Source organism: Symphalangus syndactylus, chromosome 22 (genome assembly GCF_028878055.3).
Source record: "Symphalangus syndactylus isolate Jambi chromosome 22, NHGRI_mSymSyn1-v2.1_pri, whole genome shotgun sequence".
NCBI classification, from domain to species: domain Eukaryota; kingdom Metazoa; phylum Chordata; class Mammalia; order Primates; family Hylobatidae; genus Symphalangus; species Symphalangus syndactylus.
The window spans coordinates 34,395,659-34,413,645 of NC_072444.2; the positions used below are offsets into that span (position 1 = coordinate 34,395,659).

Below are 17,987 nucleotides of genomic sequence, written 5' to 3' on the forward strand. Positions count from 1 at the left end.
AGGTCCACTGTAGAGTGTGTCCCTGGCCCCTGGGCAGTCATATAGGAAATACCCACAGCACACTGGGGAGAGGGGGGACAAAGTGGAATATAAAATCCCACCCCTTTTAAGGAAAAACATGTTCTAATCTGATGTCAGAAGTGTTCCTGCTGCAAGTGGGGCTTCCCGGACTTGGGGCCTGAGTGTCTGGGGGTGGCCTCGTCAAGGCTGCGCTGTCCCCCAAGTGGCCTCTGTCCAATTTCCCTGAGCCCTCTGCACTGTGATGTGACCACAGGGTGGCCTCAGCTCACAGAAGGACCAGCCAGTTGGGCCTCCTCTGGGGGCTGCCTCCCCAAGCCACCTTCCCTCTCCCCATGGTGTTCCTGGTGGCCTCTGGGTGGCCTCTCGATAGATTCCAGGATGAGGGTGCCACCCCAGGGGTCAGTCTAGCCAGAGACACAATACTCATCCAAACCTTGGGGCCAAGTTCATGATACAGGTGCAGGTGCCGCCAGCACCGACTCTGGCTCTGCGCCGGGGCACCTGCAAGGTCTCAGCCCGGGCAGCCCCACACATACCTCCTCGGGTTGGAGGACTGAGACCTGTTATCTGGGAGAGGTCACAGGGGTGACGGGTGACAGTAACTGCTGCCCTCAGCACAGACCTGCTGGCCCTGGCTTCCTCGTGGAGGCTGAGATCTTCGGGAAGGCAGGAGTGGCCAGGTGCCCGGGAAGCACTAAGAGATGGGTCCCAGCACCCGCACGCACACAGTGCGCCCTGCGAGGGGTCCTGGGATGGAGGCCAAGCCTGGGTCCCAGCCCAGATGCTTCTCCCTCCGGTGGAGTCTCCCTGAGGGGCCTCTGGATCCTCAGCAGAGCCCTCCAGGAGTGTCTTGGTGATCTCACCTCAAGGGAAAGAATCCAGATCCCAGCCCCTCCTCCCAAAAAAGTCTCTTGGTCCTTGTTGAAATCTCTAGGTGGGAAAAACGGGGCAAGAGGTGCAGGACGCAGCCTGGCTTCACCTCGAGGAGGGTCTCCCTCCGAGCCAAGGTGGGCTCTGGCTTTGCCCCCAGAACACAGCAGGAGCTCCCACAGGGGCCAGTGCTTCAGGCCCTTCCCCAGCCCCACCGTTGCCATGAAGTCAGGGCACCCGCCACCCTGTGCACCCGGCGTCACCTGTGCTGCCTTTTGAGGCAGCCTCAGATCCCAGGTGTTCTCCCAGCATCTGCTTTTAAAGTCCCTCCATTGTGCTTTGCTAGAGGCCAATCCATAGTGGAGAGTCAGGGATGGCAGGTGGGGGCAGGGTTGGTGGGAGGTGTGACGACACCGCCCACAGTGATGCCCCCAGGCCCCGGTGGAGCAGGGGCAGCCCTGGCTGCCAGAAGGCACTGGCCAGCCGGTGGACCCACCCTTGCCAGGCCTCGCCCCAGTCCCAGGTCCAGCACCTCAGGGTGCTGACTCAGACGCAGGGAACGCAGGGCCTGAATCCCAACCAGCGGGAAGACGTGTGGGAACATTCCACGGGCAGGAAAACCCAACAGCCCCACACCGCCCACTTGTGTCTCTTGCATGCTCCGTGGCCCCGGTGGTCCACTTGATTCGATTCCACAGTGCTCTGGGCCAGCAGAGCTGAGCCTCACAGTCTGAGTGCAGATGACTGCCCAGGTCGCTGCTCTGCAAGGTGGCTTGTGGAGGGTCGGCCCCCGCATGTGCTTGTGTTCCAGCTGCCACACTGGGCTCTGGTCGGTTCCTGGGGTGCCCACTGCTGACTCAGCCATGGGGTTTGTGGGGGACCGTGCCAGTCACCGCTAAAGCCACACTCTGTCCTCTCCCAGAACAAGCTACAAGGATCATGATCTTGGGTCCAGAGGTGATGGAAGTGGCCCAAGGATCTCCCTTCTCGGTGAACGTTCAGCTGCTGCAGGACCACGGGGAAATTGCCAAGAGTAAGCATCTCCAGGGGGAGATGACCTAACGTTTCCAAAAGAGAAACAGGCAGCAGGTTCTTAAGCAGTGAAGATGCGGACGAGATGTTGCATGTGGCTCCTGAGGCACAGCAGTGACTTGCCCAGAGCCTGGCAGAGAGGTCGCAGGCGTGCCAGCTCCCCTGCCAGTCAGGGCATGTGTGCAAACGTGTGCACATATTGTGTGATGTGCGTGCTCGTGTATGTATGTGCATAGGTGTGTATGCCTTGCACAGGTGTGCACAGGTCTGAATTTGTATACGTGTGGCGGGGGCACGCGTGCACGTGTGTCAGTGTGTCCTTCCTTTTTAGGAGGAATAGTCTTCTGTTCCGGTGAGGGGCTGCTTTCTGCTTCCCCACTCATCCGCTGGTGGGCATTGCAGTTGTTTGCACCTTGGGCTGTTATGAATAGTGCTGCTGTGGACATTTGTATACAAGTTTTTATGTGAATGTGTTTTCATTTCTCCTGGGTATGCACCTACGAATGGAATTGCTGGATCACATGGTAGATTTAGGTTTGAAATTTTTTTTTTTTTTTGAGATGGAGTTTCACTCTTGCTGCCCAGGCTGGAGTGCAGTGGCGCAATATCGGCTCTCCGCAACCTCTGCCTCCCGCGTTCAAGCGATTCTGCCTCGGCCTCCTGAGTAGCTGGGATTACAGGCATGTGCCATCATGCCCCACTAATTTTGTATTTTGAGTAGAGATGGGGTTTCGCCATGTTGGTCAGGCTGGTCTTGAACTCCCAACCTCAGGTGATCAGCCCGCCTCAGCCTCCCAAAGTGCTGGGATTACAGGCGTGAGCCACCGCGCCTGGCCTGAACTTTTAAAGAAACTGCTAAACTGTTTTTCCAAAATAGCTGCAGCATTTTACAGTCCCGCCAGCAATGCATGAAGGTTCAGATTTCTCCGCGTCTTCCCAACGCTTGGAATTGTGTCTTTTTGCAATAGCTGCCCTGTGGGTGTGAAGTGATAGCTCCTCGTGATTTTGATTCGCGTTTCTCTAACAAGTGATGATGGTGAGCGGCTCTCGCTGTGTTTATTGGCTATTTGTTTATCTTCTTTGGAAAAATGTCTATTCAAATATTGTACCCATTTTTTAAAAATTGGACTGTCAGGCACAGTGGCTCACACCTAAAATCCCAGCACTTCGGGAGGCTGAGGTGCGAGGATCACTAGAGCCCAGGAGATCTTTCTTTTTGTTGTTGTTGTTGTTGTTGTTGTTGTTGTTGTTGTTTTGAGAGAGTCTCGCTGTGTCATCCGGGCTGGAGTGCAGTGGCGCAATCTCGGCTCACTGCAAGCTCCGCCTCCCAGGTTCAAGTGATTCTTCTGCCTCAGCCTCCCGAGTAGCTGGGACTACAGGCGCCCACCACCACGCCCAGCTAATTTCTTGTATTTTTTTTTTTTTTTTAGTAAAGACGGGGTTTCACCGTGTTGGCCAGGATGGTCTTGATCTCCTGACCTCATGATCTGCCTGCCTCGGCCTCCCAAAGTACTGGGATTACAGGCATGAGCCACCGCGCCGGCCAAGTCCAGGAGATCAAGACCAGCCTGGGCAATATAGTGAGACCCCATCCCTAAAATAAAAACCAAAATTGTTTTTAATTAGCTGGTCATGGTAGTGCATGCATGTGGTCCCAGCTACTCAGAAGGCTGAAATTGGGAGAGTCCCTTGAGCCCAGTAGGTTGAGGCTACAGTGAGCCCCATGACTGCACCACTACACTCTAGCCTGGGTGACAGAGGGAGACCCTGTCTCATAAAAAATAAATAAATAAATAAATAAATAAATAGAAGAAGAAAAAAACTGAAAAAAAATTGTCTTCTTATTTTTAGCTATAGAGTTCTTTACCTATTCTGGATATAAGCCTTTTATAAGATACATCTTTGCAAATGTTTTCTGTCCACCTATGGCTTATCTTTTCATTTGCTTAATACTATCTTTGGAACAGCAAAAGTTTTTCATTTTGGTGAAGTCCAATTTGTCAATTTTTTCTTTTATGGAACATAGTTTTGGTACTGTATTTAAGAATTCTTTGCCTAACCCAAGTTTCACAAAGATTTTCTCGTATCCCTCTAGAAGTCTTATAGTTCTAGCTCTTACATTTAGGCCTGTGATCCAGTATGAGTTATTTTTTATGGAAAAGATAAACTTCTAAATTCATCTTTTCTTCATGGGGATGTTCAGTCATCCCAGCATCTTTTGTTGGGAACACTGTCCTTTCGCCGTTGAGTTGCCCTGGCACCTTGGTTGAAAATCAATAAGCCCTAAGAGTCAGGGTTTATGCCTGGACCCCCACTCTGCTCCATTGATCTGTCTATCCTGATTTATCCTCAGTCTATGCCAGGACCACACTATCTGGATTCTTGTCGCTTTTAGCATGTTTTCCAATTGGAGAGTCCTCCAGTTTTGTTTTTCCTTTTCAAAATGATCTTGACTCTGCTAGGACCTTTACATTTCTGTATAAAATTTTAAGATCAGCTTGCCAACTTCTGCAACAACAACAAAAGAAGGCTGCGGTAATGTTGATGGAGGTGCGTTGAACCCCTCTGGAGAGAATGGCCAGATGAAATCTTACCAACCTTGAGGCCTCCAGCTCATGAACACAGAAGCATCTCTCCATTTAGGTAGAGTTCTTACTTTATCACCAGCGTCCTGTTCCTTTCAGCACACATCTTGCGCTTCTTTGTGAAAGCTATTAATACATAATAATGTTATTTATTAGATATTGAATTATAATTATTTTATTATTTCTAAATGCTGATAAATTTGTTTATTCTTTTTATGCCATCATGAGTAGAATTTTCTTAACTTCATTTCAGAGGTTGCTATAGACTACAATTGATTTTTACATATTGACCTCATTTCCTTTGACTTGCTTTACTCATTTATTAGTTCTACTAGTTTTTTGGAGGATTCCTTAAGATTTTCTCTATATACGATCATATTGTTTATAAATAAATACAATTTTACTTCTTCCTTTTCAGTCTGAACGTGAAAAGCTGCAAGGTTTTTACATTACCTCCAGCAATGAAAGAGGGTTCCAATGGCTTTACACCCTCCTCAGTACTTGCTATTGTCTGTCTTCTTTTTTTTTTTTTTTGAGACTGAGTTTTGCTCTGTCATCCAGGCTAGAGTGCAGTGGCACGATCTCGGCTCACCGCAAGCTCCACCTCCTGGGTTCACACCATTCTCCTGCCTCAGCCTCCTGAGTAGCTGGGACTACAGGCGCCCACCACCACTCCCAGTAATTTTTTTGTATTTTTTTTTGAGACGGAGTCTCACTCTGTCGCCCAGGCTGGAGTGCAGTGGCGCAATCTCGGCTCACTGCAAGCTCCACCTCCCAGGTTCACGCCATTCTCCTGCCTTAGCCTCTCCGAGTAGCTGGGACTACAGGTGCCCGCCACCACGCCTGGCTAATTTTTTGTATTTTTTTTTTTTTTTTTTTTTTTAGTAGAGACAGGGTTTCACCGTGGTCTCGATCTCCTGACCTCGTGATCCGCCCGCCTCGGCCTCCCAAAGTGCTGGGATTACAAGCGTGAGCCACCGCACCTGGCCTTTTTGTATTTTTTTAGTAAAGACGGGGTTTCACCCTGCTAGCCAGGATGATCTCAATCTCCTGACTTCTTGATCCACCGCCCTCAGCCTCCCCAAAGTGCTGGGATTACAGGCATCAGCCACCACACCCGGCCTTTTTTTTTTTGAGACTGGGTCTTGCTCTGTCGTCCAGGCTGGAGTGCAGTGGTGCAATCTCAGCTCACTGCAAGCTCCACCTCCCGGGCTCAAGCGATTCTCCTGCCTCAGCCTCCCAAGTAGCTGGGACTACAGGCACCCACCACCACGCCCAGCTAATTTTTGTATTTTTAGTAGAGACAGGGTTTCACCATGTTGGCCAGAATGGTCTCCATCTTCTGACCTCGTAATCCACCTGCCTCAGCCTCCCAAAGTTCTGGGATTACAAGCATGAGCCACCTTGCTGGCCTGTCTGTCTTTTGGATATAGCCATCTTTGTGGATGTGAAGTGGTGCCTTCTTGTGGTTTTGATTTACATTTCCCTAAAGGCTAATGATGTTGAGCATCTTTTTGTGTGCTATGGGCCATTTGTAGATCTTAGTTGGAGAAATGGAGATAAGAGGCAGAACTTAACTCCAGAAGTGAGGCTCAGACACAGGACCAAATTGAGGACTAGATAAAACAGGGCCAGGGCGGAAGCAGCCTTCCGTAAGACACACCCACCAACACATCATGCCAGTTTACCATCACCATGGCAACACCTGGGAGTTACCGCCCCTTTCCATGGCAATGGCCTGATGACCCAAAAGTTACTGCCGCTTCCCTAGAAATGTCCACATAAACCACCCCTTGATCTGCACACAGTTAAAAGTGAGTATAAACATGACTGCAACACTGCCCTGAGCCGCTGCTTTCTGCCTGTGGGGCAGCCCCGCTCTGCAGGTGCTGTAGCCCTGCCGCTTCCATACCTCCCACTCACCCTCGAATCCTTCCCTGGCCAAAGCCAAGAACCCTCACAGGCTAAGCCCTGCTGTGGAGCTCGCCTGCTCTGCACCAAAATGTCTTAAGAGTTCTTCACATATTCTAGACACAAGTCCCTTATCAGATATCTAATTTGCAAATACATTTTTCCATTTTGTGGGCAGGCTGACAGTTTCTTGATGGTGTCCTTTAAAACACAAAAGTTTTAATTTTCGATGAAGCCCAATTTCTCTATTTTTCCTTTTGTTGCTTTTGATGTCATATCTACGAAGACTTTGCTTAGTCTGGAGTCATGGAGACTTACTCCTATGTTTTCTTTGAAGGATTTTATATTTTTAGGCCAGGCACGATGGCTCACACCTGTAATCCCAGCACTTTGGGAGGCCAAGACAGGCGGATCACCTGAGGTCAGGAGTTCAAGACCAGCCTGGCCAACGTGGCAAAACCCTGTCACTACTGAAAAATACAAAAACTAGCTGGGCATAGTGGTGGGTGCCTATAGTCCCAGCTACTTGAGAGGCTAAGGCAGGGAGAAATGCTTGAACCCAGGAGGCAGAGGTTGCAGTGAGCTGAGATCACACCACTGCACCCCAGAGCAAGACTCCATCTCAAAAAAAAAAATTATATATTTTTAGCTCTTACATTTAGGACTGTGAACCATTCGGTGTTAATCTTTTTGTTTGGTGTAAGGAAGGGGTCCAACTGCTATATATTCTTTTGAATGTGGATATCTATTTGTCCTAAAATCATTTGTTAAAAAGAGTATTCTTTCCCCAATTATCTTTTTGTTTGTTTTTGTTTTTTTTTATAGAGACAGAATCTCACTATGTTGCACAGGCTGGTCTCAAATTCCCAGGCTGAAGCGATCCTGCCACCTCAGCCTCCCAAAATACTGGCATCACAGGCATAAGCCACCAAGCCTGGCCTTTTTTTTTTCTTTCTTTTTTTTCTTTTAATAGAGCAATGAATTATCTTGTCCTTCAGTTTGCTAAAGTTTTGTTGGGAATTTCTGCATCCCTGTTCGTGAAGGATATTGGCATGAAATTTTCTTTTCTTGTAATGTCTTTGTCTAGTTTTGCTATCAAGGTAATGCTGTCCTCATAGGGTGAGTGAATTGGGAAAAATTCTCTCTTCAATTTTCGGGAAGAGTTTGTGTGCACTTGAAAAGAATGTGAATTTTGTCGTGTACGATATTTTATAAATCAGGTCAATTTTGTTGATATTATTGTTTAAGTATACTATATCCTTGCTGATTTTCTGTCTGCTTGTTTTATCAGTTATTGAGAGTAGCATATTGAAATATCTGACTACGATAGATTTGCCTTGCTGGGTGCAGTGCCTTACACCTGTCATCCCAGCATTTTGAGAGGCTGAGGTGAGCAGATCACTTGAAGTCAGGAGTTTGAGACCAGCCTGGCCAACATGGTGAAGCCCCATCTCTACTAAAATCTCTACTAAAAATACAAAAAGTGGCCGGGCGCGGTGGTTCATGCCTGTAATCCCAGCTACTTGGGAGGCTGAGGCAGGAGAATTGCTTGAACCTGGGAGGCAGAGATTGCAGTGAGCTGAGATCGCACCACTGTATTACAGCCTGGGTGACAGAGCAAGACCCTGTCTCAAAACAAGCAAACAAACAAAAGATTTGCCTATTTCTGATTTTATTTCTATCAATTTTTGGTTCATGTATTTTGGGGCTCTGTTATTGGGGGCATACACATTTAGGATTTTTATGTAGTTTAATCAATTGATCCCTTATCACTGTGAAATTACTTTCTTTATCCCTAGTAACTGTCTTTACTCTTACATCTACTTTCTGTGATATTAATATGGTCACTTTTTATTTCTTTTGACTGGCATTAGCATGGTGTAGCTCTATCCATCCTTTTATTTTTAACCTGCTTATGTTTTTAAAGTGTACTTTTTGTAGGCAGCATACAGTCATCTTGCTTTTTTATCCGATCTAACAATCTCTGCCTTTTTTTTTTTTTTTTTTGAGACGGAGTCTTGCTCTGTCACCCAGGCTGGAGTGCAGTGGCATGATCTCGGCTCACTGCAAGCTCCGCCTCCCGGGTTCACGCCATTCTCCTGCCTCAGCCTCCGGAGTAGCTGGGACTACAGGCGCCCGCCACCACACCCAGCTAATTTTTCGTATTTTTAGTAGAGACGGGGTTTCACCGTGTTAGCCAGGATGGTCTCGATCTCCTGACCTTGTGATCTACCCACCTCAGCCTCCCAAAGTGCTGGGATTACAGGTGTGAGCCACTGCACCCGGCCCAATCTCTGCCTTTTAACTGAACTGTTTATACCATTCACATTTAATATGGTTATTGACACAGTAGGATTAAATTTACCATTTTACTATTTTTTAATTTGCCCCAGCTGTTTGTTTCCCCTCTGTATCTATTTTTATCTTTTTTGAATTGAGCATTTTTTATGATTCCATTTCATCATCTCTGATTTTATATATAGATAGATAGATAGATAGATAGATATAGATATATATTTTTTTTTTTCTAACTGATTTTTTTTTTCCCAAACATGGTCTCACTCTGTCACCCAGGCTGAAGTACAGTGGTGAAATCATAGCTCACTGCAGCCTTGACTTCCTGGGCTCAAGTAATCCTCCTGCCTCAGCCTCCTGAGTAGCTGGGACTGCAGGTGCATACCACCATGCTGGGTAATTAAAAAAATTTTTTTTTCTTTTAGAGATGAGGTCTCACTCTGTTGCCCAGGCTGCTCTTAAACTCCTGGTCTCAAGCAATCCGCCCACCTGGGCCTCCCAAAGTGCTGGGATTACAGGTGTGAGCCACCACGCCTGGCCCTCTGTTAACGTATTAATTATAACTCTTTGTTTTGCTATTTGAGGGATTACTTTAGGGTTTTGCAACTCATTAAGTAAAAGGGGATCATCATAAATGTATTGGAGGAGGAAGGGTTGGTCTTGCTGTGTCAGGGGGAGCAGAGGTGCATCTTGACTTAGCACAATTTCTTTCTTTCTTTTTTATTTTATTCTTTACTCCTGGCAAGCTGTGACACAGTTATTTTGAAGAGATGTAATATACTACTTCACGTGTAAGAACTGTACAATTGTATACCTTTTTTGCCAGTCCCAATTTTTATGCAGTTGTTTTCATACGTTTTATGATCATCTATATAATAAAATTAATAATACATTGTTATTTTTATTTAAATGACCACTTAGGTTTTAATGTGTACTTAATAAACAGTAAGCAGTCTCTTCTGTTGACCCACATTGCTGTGGCTTCTGGTTCTTCTCACTCTTTCCTGTGGGTCCATATTTCCATCTGCTCTCGTTTTCCTCTGCCTGAAGGACCTAATCTTTAACATTTCTTGTAGTACAGGTTTGCTAGTGATGAATTCTTTCCACTTTTGTATGTCTGGAAACATCTTGATTTTAGGTTTTTTGTTTTTTTTTTTTTGAGATGGAGTTCTGCTCTGTCACCCAGGCTGGAGTGCAATGGCATGATCTTGGCTCACTGCAACCTCTGCCTCCCAGGTTCAGGCAATTCTCCTGTCTCAGCCTCCCGAGTAGCTGGGATTACAAGCGCCTGCCACCACGCCCAGCTAATTTTTTCTGTATTTTTAGTAGAGACAGGGTTTCACCATGTAGGCCAGGTTGGTCTCAAACTCCTGACCTCAGGTGTTTTCATTAAATTTGGAAAATTTTCAACCATTATTTCTTCCAGTAATTTTTCTGGCACAGCCTCTCCCATGTGTTACCAATGATTGGGCTACTTGAGGTTGTCCCACTGTTCGCTAGTTCCCTGCCTTTCTTCCTTCTGTTTTTTCTTTTTAACTCTTTTTTTCCCTCGATGGTTCACTTGGGATGGCTTTTATAGCTGTACAGTTGACCCTTGAACAAAAACAGGTTTGAACTGCAGGATCCACTCATACACAGGTTTTCCACTGCCTCGGCTACCCCAAAAACAGCAAGACCAACCCCTCTTCTTCCTCCTCCTCCTCAGTCTATTCAATGTGAAGACAACAAGGATGATCTTTATGATAATCCACTTCTACTTAATGAATAGTAAATATGTTTTTTGTTTTTTGTTTTGAGATGTCTCGCTCTGTCACCCAGGCTGGAGTGCAGTGGCATGATCAGGGCTCATTGCAACCTCCACCTCCCGGGTTCAAGTGATTCTTCTGCCTCAGGCTTCTGAGTAGCTGGGACTACAGGCGCACACCACCATGCCCAGCTGATATTTGTATTTTTAGTAGAGACGGGGTTTCACCATATTGGCCAGGTCGGTCTCAAACTCCTGACCTCATGATCCGCCTGCCTCAGCCTTCCAAGTTGCTGGGATTACAGGTGTGAGCCACTGCGCCCAGATTTGTTTTCTTTTACTATGATTTTCTTAATAACATTTTCTTTCTTCTAGCTTACTTTATTATAAGAATACAGTATTTAATAGATATAACATACAAAATATGTGTTAATCAACAGTTTCTGTTATCAGTAAGGCTTCTGGTCAACAGTATGCTATTAGAGTAAAGTTGTGGGGGAGTCAGAATTGACATGTGGATTTTCAGCCGCATGGAGGGTCAGCGGCCCACATCCCCATGTTGGCCAAGGGTCAACTGCATTTCCAGGTTCATAAATCTTCTCTTCTGCAATGTTTAACCTGTCATGAATCACACCCAGCATATTTTTTATCTCATACATTATAGTTTTCATCTCCAGAAGTTTGACTTCATTCTTTTTTCTTATTATTTATTTGTTTTTTGAGACAGAGTCTCACTCTGTCTCCTAGGCTGGAGTGCAGTGGTACAATCTCGGCTCACTGCAACCGCCACCTCCCAGGTTCAAATGATTCTTCTGCCTCAGCCTCCCAAGTAGCTGGGATGACAGACACGTGCCACCACACCCAGACGATTTTTGTATTTTTAATAGAGATGGGATTTTGACATGTTGGCCAGGCTGGTCTCAAACTCCTGACCTCAGGTGATCTGCCAGCCTCTGCCTCCCAAAGTGCTGGGATTACGGGTGTGAGCCACTGCGCCCGGCTCTTTGTTCTTGTTTATGCCTTCTGTGTCTCTATTTAACTTTGGAACGTGGAATACAGTCATGATCACCATGCTTGAATGTCCTCTGCTGCTGATTCTAACATCCGTGTCAGTTTTGGACCGGTTTCAGTAGATGGATTTTTCTCCTTGTTATGGGCCATACTTTCCTGCATTCTTTGCATGCCTCATAATCTTTGATTGGATGCCAGACATTGTAAATTTTACCTTGTTGGGTGTTGGATATTTTTGTATTCCTATAAATATTCTTGAGCTTTGTTCTGGGGCACAGTTCAGTGACTTGGAGACAGTTTAATCCTCTTGGGTCTTGCTTTTATGATTTGTTAGACGGGTCTGCTGGAGACCTGTCTGCCTCACACCAGTGGTTCCCCATGACTGTAGCAAGACCCTTCTGAAAGCTTGCCCCTGCTTCCTGTGACTTCTGAGTTTTTCCAGCCTGGCTGATGAGAACAGGCACCATGCCCAGTCCTGTGTGAGGCCCAGGTCCTGGTCCCTCTTAATTCTTCAGATGGTTCTTCCCCAGCCTTGTGGAGTTTTGTCCCGAGTGTGCTGAATGGTGCTCTGTTGAATACTCCAGGGCCTTCTGTGGGCTGCAGGGTCTTCCCTCCACTCAGGATACTCTCTCTCCTCTTCACTGCTCTGCCCTTTGAATTTTAAAACTCTGACTGTGTGCCTTGTTCCCCAGATTCTCTGCTCATTTTCCTCAACTGAGGGGGTTTGTTGGGCTCTGCCTCAGTTTCCCCTCTCTGCAGCTCATCCTGCACATTCTCTTAAGGCAGTGGCCAGGGCAATTATAGAGTCCACACCATTTGTTTCCTTCTTTCAAGGATCTGTCCTGAGTTGCCTGGTGTCCGGGATCCTGATGATCAATTTCATTGCACTTTGTCGGCTTTCTTGGTTGTTGGAACGAGGGGTGTCAATCGATCCCAGTTACTCCATCCCCATACAGATGTCCAGCAGGCTACACTAGTGTTTTTACATTTGACATCTTTGCTTTCCCAGTCATGTCTCCTTTGCCAGATCTTAGTAAGATGAGAGGCTGGGTTCCTGTTGACCCCTTCTTCTCCATGAGACCTTGACCTCAGAGTCCACATGACCAGGCCCTGAACCTGTGCCTAGTGCCAGGGGTACAGGGCGTGATACATCATCCATGATGATCGGGGGCAGCCCCAGGCTCTGAGGCGACCCCTCCACGGCCACCCCAAGTGGGAGCCTGCCTGGGCCCTGCTTTGTCCGAATGGCCCATGTTTGCTGAAGTCCAGTCACTTCCCACTTGGGAGCCCGTCCCAAAGCTCGGCATCCACTCTGGGGCACCGTACTGGTCTCCTTCCTCTTCTTCTTTTGTTTCCTTTTTTTTTTTTTTGAGACAGAGTCTCTCTCTGTCGCCTTGGCTGGAGTGCAGTGGCATGATCCCGGCTCACTGCAGCCTCCGCCTCCTGGGTTCAAGCGATTCTCCTGCCTCAACCTCCCAAGGAGCTGGGATGATTACAGGTGCCTGTCACCACACTTGACTACTTTTTGTATTTTTAGTAGAGACAGGTTTCACCATGTTGGCCAGGCTGGTCTCAAACTCCTGACCTCAGGAGATCCACCTGCCTCGGCCTCCCAAAGTGCTGGGATTACAGGTGTGAGCCACCACATCTGGGCTCCTTCCTCTTCCTCTTTGCTCCTCTCGGCACAGCCATCTTGCCTCCACCCACGGTGCCCAAGCCACTCCTCCCTGCTATCCAGCACTCCCACGTGGGGTCTTCTGGGTGTGGCTGAACACCCAGCTCTGCCACCTCCACCTGCCCAGCAGAGCCCAGAGCATCTGCACTCAGCAACTCAGAGGGACAGTGGTGTCCACTCCTTGGGCACAGTCCTGTGGGGGCCACCTGCAGCCTGAGGTTCCCAGGAGCAGTGGGGTGCAGGATGGAGCAGCTGGCTCAGCAGACACTTGGTGGGCACCGGCTGCGTGCCAGGCCGTGTGCTGGATACCTTGGTGGAGGGGGAGCCCATCCCCCTGGGTCAAGGTGGGAGATGGGCGTGGAAGGCCTGCTATCCGCCAGGGTGATGAGGACCACCATGGAGGCCCCAGGAGCTTGTGAGTGCCGGTGCCACCCCACGCCCCTGACCAGCCCAGGGCCTGGGTGTGCCTGAGGTGAACCCCTGAGGCTGGTCAGCAAGGAGATGCCTTCCCATAGTGTGCCAGCCCCAGGCTAGGGCAGGGGTGGAGCCAGGGGTCCCCGAGGCCTAGAGCTGGAGATTCAGGATCCAGGACCTGAGGCGAGGGGTACAGGGGTATTGGGGTGAGTGTGGCCAGCACCAGAGATCCCAGGGCTGGGAAACTTCTGCAGGGCATGGGAGAGGAGCAGAGAGGCCACGGAGGGCAAGCCGGGGTCCTCAGCCCGCCAGGGTCACAGCCACCAGCAAATGTGGCCCCGCTGAGTGATAAACACAGCGTCCCAGAAGCCTGCCCCGGGCCCCTGCCCACAGGCGGAGTCTTGGTGAGCCCTGTGCCCGCGCACCCCGCTCCTGGGTGCCTGTGAGTGTTCACTGCCTGCTCCTCTCTCCTGGAAGGCGAGAGCGGCCGGGTCCTGCAGATCTCAGCGGGCGTCAGATACGTGCAGCTGTCAGCCTACTCTGAGGTCAGCTTTTTCAAAGTGGACAGAGACAACCAAGAGACACTCATCCAGACCCCATTGTGAGTATGTGTGACACCAATGAGTGAGTTTTGAGTTTGTTTTTTTTTTGTTTGTTTTTTTTTTTTTTTTTTTGAGACGGAGTCTCGCTCTGTCGCCCAGGCTGGAGTGCAGTGGCGCAATCTCGGCTCACTGCAAGCTCCGCCTCCCGGGTTCACGCCATTCTCCTGCCTCAGCCTCTCCGAGTAGCTGGGACTACAGGCGCCCGCCACCACGCCCGGCTAATTTTTTTTTGTATTTTTAGTAGAGACGGGGTTTCACCGTGGTCTCGATCTCCTGACCTCGTGATCCGCCCGCCTCGGCCTCCCAAAGTGCTGGGATTACAAGCGTGAGCCACCGCGCCCGGCCTTGAGTTTGTTTTGAGTTCATTTAGGTCACATTAATTCCTTGTCCTTTTTTCCCTGGAGACCTGAGCTAAGTCCTGGTTATGACAAATGAAATATTCGATGTCTGTTCTAAGGAAACAGCTCCCTTGAATTTCAGTACCTGACCCTCTGCTGTGGCCCCTCCTTCCTTCTGAGACCGCGAGCCCCTGGTCAGAGCCCCCGGTCTCCCCCAGTGCTCGGCCCCCAAGCCTCTGGGCCTGGGTCTGTGTCTGGAGTGGAGACATCAGGACTCCGGCCCTCGGGTGCTCCTGGGAGGAGGGTCGGCTGCAGAGATGCTCAGGCCTCTCTTGGTGCAGCCAGGAGGGGAATGGCCCTTACCAGCCAGGCCTAGTTGGGCGCCACTCCCCACGCACACATCACCAGGCCTCCCAGGAACATGCTGGACCAGGCCAGTGTGTGCACAAACCCACACGCAAACAGAGGCCTGAGCTGCAGGACTCCAGGAAGAGGCCTCACTCTAAGCCCCGCAACATGAAAATCCATGCATTTTACCATTCACAGTCAGAACTTAGCAGTGCCCCAGGCAACCAGACCTGAGTGTGACGCCGCAGCCCTCACACTCCCTTTTCCCACCAGCCCTTCTCCCGAGTTAAGGACAGTCTGACATTTGGGGTAAACTTGGACCCACTGTGAAGTCAGAACGCACCCGAGAGGTGATGCTGCTGGAGTTGTCATAAATGATAATGGGGGCGGCAGGCAGCTCTTCCTCAAGCCAAGACTTGCTGTCTTCTCCCTGGCGAGGCCCTTTTTCTCTCTGGGCCTCCATTGGCCCTATCCCAGCAGGAGACCTCCCAGAGAGGCTGAGGAGCGCTCCTTGGACTCCATGTGGGCAAGTCCCAGGATCCAGGGCATGGGCCGCGCTGTCTGCCTGCACCCTAGCTTGGTGTGGAGTGAGCAGAGCCAAGCTGTCCCCATTCCTTTGCAGTGGGTTCGAATGCATCCCTTATCCTGTGTCCAGCCCTGCAGCTGGGGTGCCAGGGCCCAGAGCTGCCAAGGGAGGTGCAGAAGCCGACATGCCCCTGCCCAGGGGAGACCTGGAGCTGCATTTGGGTGCCCTCCGTGGCCAGGAGGACACCCCTGGTGGCCTGCTTGGTAAGTGGAGCTCACAAACCAGTTGGGGGTGGGTGGGCACAGGCCCGGCAGTCAAGGGGGTGTGGGGTCATGGGGACCCAGAACCAGGCCAGAGCGGGAGCAAGCCACACCTAGGGTCAGTCATCACGCGTGGGTGAAAGGAAGCAGGGCCGGGCGGCCCACATCCCCAGACAAGCAGTCCCAGGTGGCTGCGGACGCTCACGCCAATTGTTCATCTGCCCTGAGCCCGGCAGGGGCTGCAGCCTCGTGGGGTCCTCAGGGCAGAGTTTCTGGGTCTACTTGGCTGAGGGCAGCAGACTCACCCAGGCCTCGAGGCCAGTGGTCAGCCTGGACACGGCCCCAGCCTCTTCTGCCGCCCGGGAGCCCCCACAGCGGCCGCCGGCCATGGCTCTGGGGGCCGCGGCGCCGACTGCTCTCTCAAGGTCAGGGTTTCCCACTGCTCCGCTTCTGCACAGGTTGCTTCATGTTTCTTCATGGAGATGAGGCCCAGGTGCTCTGGCAGAACCCCCCAGCCCCCAGCTCTGCCCCGCAAGGCTGGGGCCAGTGAGAACTGCACTTCCATAGAATGTGCGGCCTAGACTTCACAGGGATCATTCCAGAGTTATGGAGTTGAAACAAAGCTTAATCCCTCCGGTGCAGCGAGCAGTGCACGTCAAACCCTCCCATGCAGCGCGGTGTGCGTGTCAAACCCTCCTGTGCAGCGAGCAGTGTGCGTGTCAAACCCTCCCGTGCAGTGAGCAGTGTGCGCGTCAAACCCTCCTGTGCAGCATGGTGTGTGCGTCAAACCGTCCCGTGCAGCGAGCGGTATGCGATTCAAACCCTCCCATGCAGCACACTGTGTGTCTCAGTGCCGGAGTGAGGGAACAACAGTCTTGACGGCGTTGGGAGGCCCTGGGGTGCTGCCGGCCACTGGGTCCTTCTTGCCACAGCCCTGCACCCCAAGGCTCAGTAAACGGGGGTCGGGCGTGGGGGTCCCCACTGGACAAATGCCTGGCACTTTGAGTCTGAGGGCCTTTGAAGAGGGCCTAGCTGACAGCTGAGGTTCCCGGCCCCCAAAGCTGGGATCTGAGCCTGAGGTGCTGCTTGGGGAGGACACAGGCCGCAGGTTCCCAGGTCGAGGAGCACAGGGCAGATCTGAGAGGCTGTGGTGAGCCCAGATCCACAACTTAGCAGGGGTGGGCTGTACGCCGCCACCTTCCACATGCAGATAAATGTCCCAGGTTTGATGAGACGCCCCTGGTCATCCCCAAATGCGCCTCATATGCCAGCCCTTGTCACCTGCCTTGGCCGATGCGAGCTCAATCCCTGCCATGTCCCTGCCCGGCCCTTCCCACCACATGCAGCCCCAAATCCCCTGGAGGCCTCTCCCCAGGATTTGCGCAGATGGCACCACCAGGCGGCCGTCGCCCCACCTCCCCAAGTGCCAAGGCCTCTCTACTCTAGACCTGAGCCCCACCTGCCGCCCCTGAGTCCTCATAGTACCCCGACCCGGATGCCGCACTGGGGTGACCCCCCAACTCCAACCCTCTAGGCCCCTGGGGCGAGCAGGCAGGGCCAGCCCCTCCCAAGCCAGAGTCCGGTGAGCCTTGGCCTGGACCCCCCTTTCCTGTCCCTTAAGCCCGCCTAGTAGGCCCCAAAGCCTCACTCACATCTTCCTGCCCAGGGTGTGCCTGTCCCAAGGGTGCCCCAGACCCCAGCCCAGCCAGCCTTGTGAGCTCAGCTCAGCTCTGGGCTCTCCTGCAATGAGACAGGGCTGAGGGGCGTGGTTGGGCTGAGGGGCGTGGTTGGGAGGCTGTGCCTGGGCCCTTTCTCCCAGGCACTGTGTGGCCTGTGACCCTCCTGGTCACTGTCTGCAGCAGCCCCTCTCAGCGGCCAGCACTCCTGGCCAGTCACTAGGCCCTGAGTTCTCCCTGAGGTTCCATGACTCACACGGCTGAAGCGGGAGGAAGTGGCAGCAGAATGGCCCTCGCCACCCTGGGAAAAGCCTCAGCCACCAGGGCCGCCTCCATGCCCGTGCCCCTGGGAAGAGCCTCCGCCACCAGGGCCACCTCCATGCCTGTGCCCCTGGGAAGAGCCTCGGCCACCAGGGCCGCCTCCATGCCTGTGCCCCTGGGAAGAGCCTCCGCCACCAGGGCCACCTCCATGCCTGTGCCCTGGGAAGAGCCTCGGCCACCTTCCATGCCTGTGCTGCTGGGAAAAGCCTCCGCCACCAGGGCCGCCTCTATGCCCGTGCCCCTGGGAAGAGCCTCAGCCACCAGGGCCGCCTCCATGCCTGTGCCCCTGCCCCCAGAAACCTCACCTGGCTGGTGGCCAGAAGCCCCGGAGCCTCAGAGCCTCAGGGGCCTGTGCTTG

The 17,987-nt window shown here is 51.3% G+C and overlaps 1 protein-coding gene across 11 annotated transcripts in view; it reads left to right on the top strand.

Moving 5' to 3' along the window:
* Positions 1-17,987, top strand: part of MORN1 (MORN repeat containing 1) — a 74,387-nt gene that overhangs the window by 17,508 nt on the left and 38,892 nt on the right. For 10 of the 11 annotated variants that reach the window (XM_063632058.1, XM_063632059.1, XM_055262582.2 and 7 more), the window contains 3 exons: positions 1,814-1,924; positions 14,036-14,159; positions 15,469-15,635. In XM_063632058.1, the coding sequence (XP_063488128.1) occupies positions 1,814-1,924; positions 14,036-14,159; positions 15,469-15,635 (402 nt within the window). Of the gene's footprint in view, positions 1-1,813; positions 1,925-14,035; positions 14,160-15,468; positions 15,636-16,090; positions 17,985-17,987 lie in introns of those variants that run through there. The other variant, XM_063632066.1, reaches the window with a different exon arrangement.